Here is a 13,758-nt window from a genome sequence, read left to right as displayed (position 1 = left end):
CTTTATTTCATTTTTATAACTATTATTATTTTTGTATTGCTCTTGCTCTTATTGTTATTATGTTATGTTATTATGTTGCATTGTTGGAGAAGCCTGTGACATAAGATTTTCAACTGCATAATTACTCTGTAGCTATGTCAGATTGACAATAAAGAACCTTGAACCTTGAACCTTAATGTACTGTATATATTCACAGTAACCAACAATGTACTGTCGATATTCACAGTAACCAACAATGTACTGTATATATTCACAGTAACCAACAATGTACTGTCGATATTCACAGTAACCAACAATGTACTGTATATATTCACAGTAACCTACAATGTACTGTCGATATTCACAGTAACCAACAATGTACTGTAGATAATCACAGTAACCAACAATGTACTGTAGAAAAACCGAAAAACCCCATTTCTAGAATAGCTAACATATCTAAAATATCTTAAATAAACCAACATATTTTTCTTAATATACATAATCTTGATGCAGTGTAATTACTAGTTTGGCTATACTAGATATTTTATATACTTAGTAGATATATATTTTTAAGACCGTATGTCTTTGCAAACCGGAAGAACTACAAATGTGGTGCTGATTCATACAAAGAATGTGTCTTGGCATTGCACCTTAAACACGCAACACAGAGGAATAAAAATAGACAAAAATAAGGTAATAATCATCAATTTTATTATTATTGTGGCGGCTCAATTCCCAGTCCAGTCTGAGTCGCCGAGAGGCTAAGTTTGGCTATAGGCTGTGACGCATTTTCAAAGAGAAAGTCTACACCGAAGTAAAATAGTCTGACAATATTTAATAAACAAAAACTAACGACAAACTATAGGGACAAAAACGGTCAACAGAAAAAAATAGGCTTGTTTGAGATGAGCTGCGGCTCACCTCGAAAGTAGACGAGAATAGCCGATTGCAGCCGGGGGAGGTCTCAAAAAGCTTGCCTGAAGTCGGACAGCTCGGAGTCGGCTTGACTCGGTTTGCAATGGCGGAAATTGCGTTGGCTTTCTTTGTTGCAGATGAAGTGGATGCAATAGAAATCCCACAATTATTATATCACTACAAATTAGGGATGTCCCGATCACCTTTTTTTGCTCCCGATCCGATTCCGATCATTTGATTTTGACAATCTGCCGATACCGATTTTTCCCGATCCGATCTTTATGCAATGCATTAAGAGGAAAAAAAAAGGTAACAGATAACGGCTGGTCATCCAACGCGATGAATTCAGCTATCTTGGCTGTTCTGGGGCAGTTTCTCTTTCCTTTTAAAAGTCTCTGAAAGTGTCGGTTGTTTCAGTGCCGTTACCTGAGTGGCCGCTGTGTACTCGTCGTGTTGTTGTTGGTGGTGTTTGTATTAGATTGGTCGTGTTGAACGTAGCTCTGTTCTTTCCACCACGCGGAACCTCCGCCTTGCAAACATTGCATCTGGCTGTTACACTGCCTTCGCTTTCAATTTTATAATACTTCCAAACTCCTGACATTTTCTCTGTCCCGACTCCCGAGTCACCAGCTGAACGTAGCCTCTCGTTAGCTTACTGCTACTATTAGACACTGCGCCCACTCTGTTGCCAGATTTGAGAGAAATAAGCAACCAGGTCTATGAAAACAAGCCCAAAAGAAGCAACACATACATGATGTAGTGTAATTTTAACCCAAAACTAAGGCCTCAGGATGACTTTAAGACGTGAACATGGTCATTTTTGTTTTGTAACATTAAATAAAATGTATAAAAATATTTTATAAAAAAAAAAAAAAAAAAAAAAAAAAAATCCGATCCCCGATTTCTTTCTCCCGATCCCCGATCACGTGAAAATCACGTGATCGGCTCCGATCCCCGATCACGTGATCGGATCGGGACATCCCTACTACAAATGAATGACTCAAGTGTCTGTTCATTTTAAAACAAATCAATACAAGGGGGGTTGAATCCTACATGTAAAAGACAGAACCACTTATTACTTTTCAAAACTACTTCCGTCAGTGGTCTTGACCAGTTTGCATTTATAAAGAATGCACAAATGTGTTTAATCGTTAATGTCAGATATGTACTAAGTAAATACATTTGTTCCTGCTCAAGATTAGATTCAGCTTTATTGTTATTGCACAGATTACAGGTACTGAGACAACGAAATGCAGTTTAGCTTCTAACCAAGAGTGCAACAAGCAGTAAAGTGAAAAGTAATGTACACAATAAAATATAGAATGAATTGAATGATGAATAAACAGTGAGGGGTATGAACAACAGGACACAGGAATGGTTTAAATAAACTGGGTTTTTTATTTACCCAAAAGTCCACAGAAAATATCATAAAGCAATAATTTCGAATAACTAGGCCTATAAAAGAGGTCAACAGAAAATACCTCAAAGAAACATGGCATCAACTTAACAGGTGTTAACTCAACAAACTGGTTTTACCGCAGGTCTCCCCTGAAAAAGAGATCGTTGATCTCAATGGGATTTTTTAACCTGGTTAAATAAAGGCTACAACCAAACAAACTGACCTGCTACAAAAAGGAACCTCTATAGTGGCTTGGCCAAACCAAGTTGAAACCAAGGGATAATTAATAGTAACAGAAAACACAAAGGACACTGACAAAACCCAAATCCCCCCTTTAACATGGAAGCAGGTGGTTTGTCCCAATCTGTCCCAATTGGCTCCTTGCAATATTTATGAGTCCTCAGCGCTCAGCCACGCCCTTTGCTGAACCAGGAAGTAACCTCCCCCAATGGACATGGTAACTCAAGAGACAAAGAAAGTAATTAATACAAACAATTTTGTCAGTTAATTTATGTAACCGTAACCAAAGTTTGACAGTCCGACGCCAGGCCGCTTAGTGAAAAAGCAAGTTAAGCTAACTGTACTCGGCAAGCTTATCAAAATGTCTTGCACGTGTAAGGTTTGTAAGTTCAGTACAGGGTCCATTCCTGCATGCATTTGGTTGTTTGTATTCAAAGTGTTTTCAAATATTGTGTATTATCTAAGAATAGTGATAATGTATTTGCCAAACAGTGCCTTTTGTCTTGTCTCGTCAAATGTGTTAGTTATGTTTATGTATTATGTCTGTCATTTCATGTTTATTCACGTTATGTCAGGTCTGTCTATTTATGTCATTCATCTCTAGTTAAGTCCCCGTGTTTCATGTCGTGTCTCGTTTTCCATTTCCCGTTTCATTTGTACTTCCCTCTTGTCTCTCATTTCAGGCCATGTTACTTCCTCCCTTTGTGTGTTTTCCCGCCGTCGTCAGCATCTGCCCCGCCCCTGATTGTTTCCACCTGTTCCCACTGACCTCATGTTTAAATAGTCCTGTCTCTCCTCTGTCCTGTGTCAGTTAGTGTTTGTTCCCACGTGTGGTCGTGCCAGGCCTCAGCAAAGAGAGGATCGTTTACAGTCTTGTTAGGTTTAGTTGTTTTGTTCGTTTTTTTTGTTATTCCAGTACTTAGTCTGTTAAGAGGGATTTTCTGTTCAATGACATTAAAAAGACAATTTTTGTTACATTCAAGACTGTGTCTCTGGGTCGTGCATTTGGGTTCTCCAGTTTATGTCGAGGTCGTGACCTTTTCAACGACAGCACGTCTCTAAAATGGCTTGGCAGAAGAAATGGCATCATATTTTTTGTGATTTGTTATAGTCACTGTTTTAAAAATGCAATCTCCACGTTTTTGGATATTAATATCGATTGTTTTATGGATGAAAATATTTATCATTTAGCACAAGAAACTACATGGTCTTGATACCGTTCAACAATTAAGAATACATTGTTAAAATGTATTGTTTGCTGTCTCCCTGCAGTTATTGGTGAGCTTTAAAATTGTGTCAAGAATTTCTGGTAATATGTAAATTACCAGCATGACATGAAGTATACAATAATAAATTGTTTTACAGTTACAATACTGATACTGTAACTTAAAATTATAGCATTAAAGTTTCTATTTTACAGTTGAAACTCTATTACCGTAAACAAAAAAACAGTACTTTTTAAATGGCAGTGTTTTATTTTATAGTTAAAATACTATTACCTTAAACAAAAATACAATGCTTGGAAATTACTGTGTTTTATTGTACAGCTATACTGTAACACTACTACTGTTACAACAAATAAAGTAATTAAACATTACTGTGTTACAGTTAAAATACTATTACCGTAAACATAAATACAGTACTTGGAAGTTACTGTTTTATTTTACAGCTATAATACTACTACTGTAATACAAAATAAAGTAAATGCTATTAACTGTGTTTCATTTGACAGTTAAAACACTATTACCGTAAACACAAATACAGTACTTGGAAGTTACTGTGTTTCATTTTACACTGTTACTGTAAATAAAAACTTGTAAATACTGTGATTACCTTTACAGTAAGTAACTGGCAACAATTGACAAGTTACTTACTGTAATTCATTTTACAGTAAGTAACTTGTCAATTGCTGCCAGTTAAATACTGTGAATTTCACGCTACGTTTCTTACAGTGCAGTAATGACAAACAGATGAGAATGCTTCGTGGGGTCTGGGTGCCGTGTTCGTGGGACGTTGCAGAAGATTCATAGTTTATAAAGTACAATTCTGGGCCATTGATTGTGTCATTTCTCCAAACACATAAAGTAAAAATGCCTGTTTTGAAGCCTTAAAATGGTGCAGGAAAAGGACTTTACATTGTATTATACTTAAAGACAGGACTATTCAGTTAAGAGAAGAGAATAAATGAAAGAAAATTGTTATAATGGGTGATGTAACATTAATGACAGACATAATATGAGGTCCTTGGCACTCAGACTCTAGAGGGGTCATTTTGTGATCATGGGTCATCACCCTTACAGCATCAGGACAATATCATATGGAGTCAGACACTGGAAGTGTGCTGGAGGCGTTGACTGGGACTGATGGAAGGATGAGGCTGATGAGAATGAAGAATCTGCGAGGACCGAATTAGCGGCAGAGAAATAATTATATATATATTAAAAGACATCAGCATCATAAGAGGGCAACCATGTGACAGAGTGTGTTACTTTGCTGAAGGATATTTGTGACCAGCTATCCAGGCCAGACTCTAAAGACTTTCCAAGGTGTGAAAATGCTGCTGCCGGAGTACTGACTGGAAGTATTGCTGATATCATGTCTACCATATCCTCTTAAAGCTCCCATGTCATGCTTTTCCGGTTATTACCCGTCCCCTTGTGTGTTATGAAGGTTTTTATGCATGTAAACGGTGTGCAGAGTCAAAAACCCCTCAAAGTACACCCTGTAGCGAGTAAAACTCTAACACAGAAAATACCTCCCCAAAACGCCTCGTTGAGATACGTCACTGCCCATTTGAGTCTTCCATTTAGTTCCGGGTACCGCCTGATGTCATGCGGTACCCGGAACGAAATGGACCAATCCCGAAGAGCTATGGCCACACCAGCAGCGGCGTGTTCCTCCTCCAGAGGTTCGAAGAACCGGCATTTCACAGACGAAAGCTTCCAAAAACATTGCCCAGTTTGAGGCCGGATATGCACAGCTTGTTTGGACCGTTTGGAGCAGGGGAAGATCTGGGTATACAACCTGTAAGTTTGCATTGTTATTTGTGTATTTATCAAACAAGACTGTTTAAATGTGTAAACTGTGTTGGACTGCTAAGCCATTGACACAGTGCTAACTGTGCTAACTAAGTTGCTAGAGTTTCCATATATCAACTCTAATATCAGCAGATGGCCTTGCATACATGTATCTCATAGCAGGAGAATGTCTGCATTCACACACAAAATACCTATTGACAGTATACTGCGGGTGATTTGCCGGTCAGTCGCGAAACGTAATTACATTATAGCTGGCGTAGCGATCTAACACACGGAGCTTGAGCTAGTTTTGGTCAGAAAAACATTTTTGTGATGCTACGTTGCTAGCGTTTAAATATATCAACTACAATGTCAGCAGATGGCCTTACATGTTTGTCATGGCAGGAGAATGTCTGCAGTCACACACACGGAATACTCATACAGTATACTCCGGTTTACCGTACATTGTGACCGTACATATACTGCATGTAGCTAACGAGGCTAGCTGTATGCTAGCGCAAAACAATGTATTCATGCAAGTTACATTGTATGGTAGCAGAATACCCGTATACGATTGCAATTATAAACACGTTATTGCTAGCCTAATATGAACCACTAGCTTTTGTTCATAGTAGTTTTATTACACTGCATTATAGTTGCCTTTCCTCCAAGCTAACGTTCATATCGTGTTAGCTACCAAGGTAAACAAAGCTAGGTTAGCATATTAGCAGGCAAGCTGTTCATTACACAACTACTACTAACGAATCTAAAACAACTAAGTTTCTCTAATATTTTGTGATTTGCATTTGATTTCGTCCAGCCAGATCCTGGCGGACAATCCATGACGGGGAAGGGATTCTACTACTACTGAGGCCTCGTGCTAAAAGGCACCGCACCGCACCGGCTGTGCGCAGGCAAGAGGAGGAGGAATGGATGATATACCGTGTATATATGTATATTTATGTTCATTTTGTACATTTCTAAAAATAAAGTTTAATGGAAATACTTAGTAGGCCTATCCTTTCTTCCCTGAATTCATATATAGCAAACCATGATTTGATTTCTCATCAAACAGTAGTAGTTTATAACGGGTAAAAATAACTTACTCTTTGTTATGAGAGTAGCTCGTAGGCCACAACGGAAAGACAAGGAGACATACACGAGTTTACAAAACCACGGCACATTTATTGTGGTAAATGCAAGATAGGTGGTTGAGAGGATCGCAGAGTTAGTCTTCCTGCAGCCGCTTTGGAGAGAGACTGGGGCCGTAGTGTCCGGAGGTGTCCGTGATCGTGCTGATTAGCTTCTTCAGCTCCACCCCATCGTAAGACAAAGGCCCTGGGGCCGTCACACTCTTCTATAACAACAGTTAAAAATATATATGTATATAAAATATACCGCTGTACCGACGCCATGATAAGACTGATGTTACGCTGAGAGCAGCCGGGGAAAAGCACTGACATGGGCGCAGCCTCTCTGGTGGTTGACTAATCAGAACGAGTGGCCGAGCTGACCAATCGGAGCACACTAGGCTCACAGGGAGGGGGGGACAAGAGCTCCAACGAGTCGTTTAGTGGAGAAAGTGAATACTGCTGAATACACATGCTTGACAGAGATGCTGTATGCGAAACCAATGTGAGTTTGGAAAATTGCACAGTATAAATCTATTTTAGTATACCTCAACAATGTAATTATGATCAGTGGAAATGGCCATGACATGGGCCCTTTAAAGTACTCTGTCCAATAATATCAGTCTCAGGAAGAAAGGTTTTTTAATGCTTATTAAAAGAAAAACATGCATTCCTGTAAACAGGAGGGGACATTGACAGAGGATTACTGGAGAAGTACACAGTAAGTACTTCATAGTACTTGTGGGGGTAGTTTCAGTAGTACTGAGTCCAACAGGATCAATCTCACAAAGAACTAATGGTAACAAAAAAGAATTCCCTCATCAAACTTAGCAGAAGTGGCTTGATTTTGTTCTCAGCAGGGGACTTTGACAGAGGATTTCTCAAAAAATACACAGTAAAAGTACTTCAATGTATTGTTAGTAGTAGGCTAACTAATACAAAGTCAAACAGTATCAATTTCATTAAGAACTCATGGTAAAATTGTCTTTTTATCATTCATCAAAGATAGCAGAAAAACATGCATTATGTACTATGGAGGGGACTCTGACAGAGGATTACTCACAAAGTACACAGTAAAAGTACTTCATTTTATTTCTGGTAGCAGTCAAACTAATACAGAGTCCAACAGTGTTAGTTTTATTAAGAACTTGTGGTAACAAATATTACTAAATTCACCTTGTTTATAATATTATCACCGTTCCAAGCAAACGAGTGCTTTTGTTTTGAAATCACTTCCGTGAGTTTCGCCCCGCCCCTCGCTCCAATGACCATTTAATAAGGTAAAAAGCAAAAAACAAAAAGGCCTCTTCCCTTTACTGGTTTAATAAAGAAAAACAAATGGACCGTAGATACACGGATTGACCGTCCTCATCTGCACTCTTATTTTGTAAGCTAACTTCCGGTAGCAGAATAGGAAAAAACGCTAGTTTTTTTGTTTCTGTTTTCTAGTGATTTTATTTTTTGTTTTGAGAAGTAGAAAATGAAAATCATCCCGTTTTTTTAAGTTTAGTAAATCCCTTTTTGACCATGATAAAGAAAAATGCCTTGAATTTCAATTATGGCTTTTCAATTTTAAAACAAAAATGTAATATCCAGTCGTTTTTTGTTTTTGAATATCCATTTGTGAAAAGAAAATCCAATGACCAAAACATACACTGACCTTTCACCAACACTCTTTGCAATCTTCATAGAACCTCTGGCACAGGCAATAAGAGAGGACTGTAACATACAGGGAACTACTATTAAAGACACAGAACACAAAATAGCATTGTATGCGGATGACGTATTGCTATATGTTCGTAACCCTGACGTCTGCCTTACTGCCCTTCTTGATCTCCTTGAACTGTTTTCTACATATTCAGGCTATAAGCTAAATATAACAAAAAGTCATATATTAGCATTTAACTGTCATCCCTCCTCTGAACTTAAACAAAGACTTCCCATTGACTGGTCTCAAAAAGGAATAAAATACCTGGGTGTTTGGTTGAAGGTCCCATGTCCTGCTTTTCCGGTTATTACCCGTCCCCTTATGTGTTGTGTAGCTTTTTCTGCATGTAAACGGTCTGCAGAGTCACAAACCCTACACTATAGGTGCGCCGCATTTGGGGGTGCGGGTGCTAGTGTGGAGCCTCGTAGTCCATGGTGCTCAGGCTGAGTTCAGGCTGAGTTTCGCGATGTCTCGCTGTCTCGCAGACCCCACGCAGCAACCAGGAAACGACACCAGTAATCCAGCTCACACTGTCCCCTCCTCACAGCAGCGAGCCGCGCACCACTGCACCCAGACCCCACGCAGCATTCTCAGAATATTGGTATCACTGCTTACTGCACACTAATGGGAAATAATAAAAGGATAACATAACGAAATAATAAAATGTACAGTAAAGGCATACACAGGTGATTCTAAATCAGTAATTCCAAAACTTTATCAGGGACTTGCTATGGGTCGAGGAAATACTACAAGGTGTATCACGGAGAGATGGGAAAATAATTGAATGTGAAAATAACCACTCAACAATGGGAAAACGTGTGAAATGATTTTCTCTACAACCTGCTCTACTCAATGGCGTGAATTCAGTTGGAAAAATCTGGTGCGTTTTTTTATTACTTCAAAGCTGAAAAGATATTTTACACCGAACGATTCTTCGTGTTGGAGAGACTGTGGAGATAGTGGAGCGGATCACCACCACATGTTTTGGTCCTGCCCAAAGATAAAACAATTTTGGGAAAATGTCTGGAGATATGTGCAGCAAATCCTTGGGCTGCAAATACCATTGACATGTATGTCCCTTTATTTGGGTGATCCACCGGAAGGACTTACAAGAAGCGAAAATATCTCTTAAAAATCCTCACTGTGGCAGCAAAAACAGCCATTACACGTAAATGGTTACAGAGAGATATACCTACTACGAATAATTGGATTGAAATGATTAAGGAAATTCAAGAGATGGAAAGATTGACCTTCCTGCTAATATTTGAAAAAGATTTGTACTTAGCCAGATGGAAAAAATTGTTGGTGTATCTGCTGGAATAGGACCGGAGGTCGTTGATGTGACCTCCCATCCTCTCATAATTTGACCTCCATACGAGGAGCTGTTTACTCTGACGACATAAATTCAAATGTTTGTGCTCTTATTTAAAAAAAAAAAGAGAGAGAATTTTCTCTGTATCCCTGATTACATTGTACGTTTTTATTGTCGAACTGATGTAAGTGCCTGGCTTTGTTTTGTATGTTTTGTAATGAAAAAAGTCTTAAATTAAGTGTCAAAAAAAGAAAATAAATCAACTGCTATGACTGCAGACTACATTTAGGGAAATAAAAATATGAATAAAACATTTACAAAAGTATGGATGTAATATATGAATGTAGAAGAATCAGGTTGAATAACTAATGAAACATGAGATCTCCAGCAGTAACAGAGAGTCAGTGAACTGACCTGAGAGTCTTCAGTCTGCAGTCTGGACTCTCCAGAAGATCTCTCAGCAGCTTCACTCCTGAATCCTTCAGAGCGTTCTCACCCAGGTCCAGATCTCTCAGATGGGAGGGGTTGGACTTCAGAGCTGAGATCAGAGCAGAACAGCTGATTTCTGACAAACTGCAGTCACTCAGTCTGAATAAAGAAAACATGATGAGGATAAAAATCAGTTTATAATTCAGTCAGATGTTCAGGTCTGAAATGTGCAGCTCATCATCACTGCGTCCTAATCAATGATCTATTCCCTGAATTACAGTGACTGTCATTCTGTTATTGTGGATCATCATTATATCAGCCTTCTGTTTATTATCTGTGAAAACACGTCTAAATGATGGGAACATTAACATTTCTATGTCAGAAAGTAAACTTTATGTAAAACTAATGTTAGTTCAGAGGAGCTTCTTTATTCAGATCATTTACTAAAGAAAAACATACATTTACTTTAACAACTAACAGTGGAAGAATAATAGTTTATTTAGGAAACAATCAACTGTTATGACTGCAGACTACATTTAGAGAAACAAAGATATGAACAAAACAACAATTACAAACATATGGATGTAATATATTAATGTAGAAGAATCAGGTTGAATAACTAATGAAACATGAGATCTCCAGCAGTAACAGAGAGTCAGTGAACTGACCTGAGAGTCTTCAGTCTGCAGTCTGGTCCCTCCAGAAGATCTCTCAGCAGCTTCAATCCTGAATCCTTCAGAGCATTGTTACTCAGGTCCAGAACTCTCAGATGGGAGGGGTTGGACTTCAGAGCTGAGATCAGAGCAGGGCTGATCTCTGACAAACTGGAGTGCTCGACTCTGAATAAAGAAAACAAGATGAGAATACAAATACATGTATAATCAGATGAGTTTCTCAACATTGAAATGAATGACAACAAAAAAATGTGTGTCCTTCAGAAAGTAAACTTTATCATGTAAAACTAATATTACTTCAGAGGACCTTTATCAGGGATGCAAACTCATCGGGTACGAAAAAGGTGACAAGGATCTTACATAATTGATTGATCATGTTATTGTTATTTTAGTTCATTTTATTATGTTTATACTTTCTTTAACCTTTTCGATTGTAATGCCTGTACACCTTGCTGCTGCAACAAAATAATTTCCCAATTTGGGATCAATAAAGTACCCATCTATCCATTTAGTGACTTTACAGATGTGGATGAATGATGTGAAATCTAATCAAGTGTTGAATCAGACTTTAGTTCCACCTGGAGTAAATCCACAAGCTACCCTGCAGTATACAAAGTCATTCAAACTAGCTGCACCTTTACCAGCTTTGAGAACACTTTCATGATCAATCATTATAAAACATATCATATATATTATTCAGAAATGGACCAATCTGCACAATGACTACTTTTACTGTCGCTACTTTCACTATATTTTGATGATAATACTTTTCTACTTTCACTTGAGGAACATTTTGAATGCAGGACTTTTACTGTAACAGAGTATTCCTACACTCTAGTACTTCTACTTTTACTCAAATACAAGATCTGAGTACTTCTACTTTTACTCAAGTACAATATCTGAGTACTTCTACTTTCACTGAAGTACAAGATCTGAGTACTTCTACTTTTACTCAAGTACAAGGTCTGAGTAGTTCTACTTTTACTCAAGTACAAGATCAGAGTACTTCTACTTTTACTCAAGTACAAGATTTGAGTACTTCTACGTTTAGTCAAGTACAAGATCTGAGTACTTCTACTTTTACTAAAGCATAAGATTTGAGTTCTTCTACTTTTACTTAGAAGTACTCCTCACATCTGTTTGTAGCCTTAACACAGGGTCTAAAACACATGACTATTGACATGTGACGGTCTGTAACATTAGGCCCATTAAAAAATCAATTGGAAAACGCAGGATAAAGCTAACGTTAGGAGTTAGTGACAATGTATGCTAGTTAGCCAGCTAAAGGATTAATATAATAATATTAAGAAAAATGACTTCCCTAACAATCCCTGCACATCAGGCTCTCTGACAGTGAGCTCTGCTCTGAGTATCTGAGCATCCCGTTCTAACAGCGCTCCGAGTTCACCAGCAGTTAGACCGTCAAAAATCAACACCCTGCGTGTCATGATGGCAGAGAACAGCTCTCAGATTACTTGGGGTCTCGGAACCAGATACTTTATGGATTCAAGTTATTAATGTACATACATTAGGTTCAATTACAAACTGAACATATGAGATCTCCATCAGTAACAGAGAGTCAGTGAACTGACCTGAGAGTCTTCAGTCTGCAGTCTGGACTCTCCAGAAGATCTCTCAGCAGCTTCACTCCTGAATCCTGCAGATTGTAGTTGAGACTCAGGTCTAGCTCTCTCAGATGGGAGGGGTTGGACTTCAGAGCTGAGATCAGGGCAGAACAGCTGATCTCTGACAACCTGCAGCCACTCAGTCTGAATAAAGAAAACATGATGTAACTTAGAAAACAATGTTCCCTTTTGAAATAACTCCAGGTTTAATAATCTGTTCAGAGTTAAACAAGGTTTTAATGTCAGCGATGATGTAGAAACAATCCATTGATAATCTGGAACTTTAACTTTGATCAGGGGCCTCATTTATAAAGCTTTGCGTAAGATTCACGTGGGAAGGTGGCTTACGTAGGACAAAGCAAGTAAATACGCACACAAATATTCCGATTTATAAAACACTGCGCACGCAGGTCCTACGCCGGTTTCCCTTTATAAATCACAATCCACTCGAAATGCGGCGCAGCTTCTGCGGTCTTACCGTAACGCCAATATTTGCCTATAAATAGTCAAAGAAACGCCCTGTATTAATATTCATTTTGACTGACTGCATGAAGAAGATCGCAGGAAATGACGAAAAAAAAATACACATAACCTAACCTTCCTCAGGCAGTGTGTTTGTGTGTTTGTACCGGGGACAGGAGACCCTCCATGATGAGAAACTGTAAGAAATGATCCGGGAATCCCTCCAGAGTGGAGTCATGACGACTTGATCTGAATTATTTTATTTTATTTGGTGGTTTGTGTTCCACACAGCAACTCTATATCCACCAGTTAAAGGAAATAAAACAAATGTGTTGTCTTATATCAGCTGCCAAATCTACCAAATATATGGTGTTCTTAGTTTCCATACCTCCTGTGTTTTATAAGCGACTTATCAAGTCTTAGGAAACGTCATAAAACATGATTAAACATGATAGTATATAAAACCATGCTCGTATCTATACAACCTATAGAAATGCAAAACGGCCTCAGTTTAGAAGTAATTCTGTCCTCCTGCTTACCGCATCATTTATGAGAAAACATTTCATAACATTAACACAACATAATCGAGGGGTGATCAATAACATTTCCGTATTTATTTGATTCTCCAAGTTATGTTTTTGTGTGCACTGAGGAGTCTCAAACAGGCGTTTGTTTCATCATTTTAAGATTGGATTTAATCAATTTGTGAAAATGAATTCTTCATATTTGATAAATGAGAGGTAATATTATATTTATGGCATTATTTCCACATATTTCTCTCCATTCTTCCTTCTGCCAACGGTGTCGCAGTTTCTCGTCTCTCCCGTTTTTGTGCGTACGCATGGGTCAGAGTGTCCGTAGAGGACCG

At 38.3% G+C, this 13,758-nt stretch overlaps 1 protein-coding gene across 1 annotated transcript in view; it reads right to left on the bottom strand.

Annotated features, from left to right (window-relative positions):
- The window catches only part of LOC117498799 (protein NLRC3-like), a gene marked incomplete at its 5' end in the record, with an annotated part of 34,373 nt that overhangs the window by 17,069 nt on the left and 3,546 nt on the right, over nt 1-13,758 (bottom strand). The window contains 2 exons of the mRNA XM_034150946.1: nt 10,115-10,288; nt 12,396-12,572. Of these exons, the coding sequence (XP_034006837.1) occupies nt 10,115-10,288; nt 12,396-12,572 (351 nt within the window). The remainder of the gene's footprint in view (nt 1-10,114; nt 10,289-12,395; nt 12,573-13,758) is intronic.

Source organism: Trematomus bernacchii, unplaced genomic scaffold (assembly GCF_902827165.1).
Source record: "Trematomus bernacchii unplaced genomic scaffold, fTreBer1.1, whole genome shotgun sequence".
Lineage (NCBI taxonomy): Eukaryota > Metazoa > Chordata > Actinopteri > Perciformes > Nototheniidae > Trematomus > Trematomus bernacchii.
Note: the sequence above shows the minus strand (reverse complement) of the source record. Positions and strands in the feature narration are given on the sequence as shown.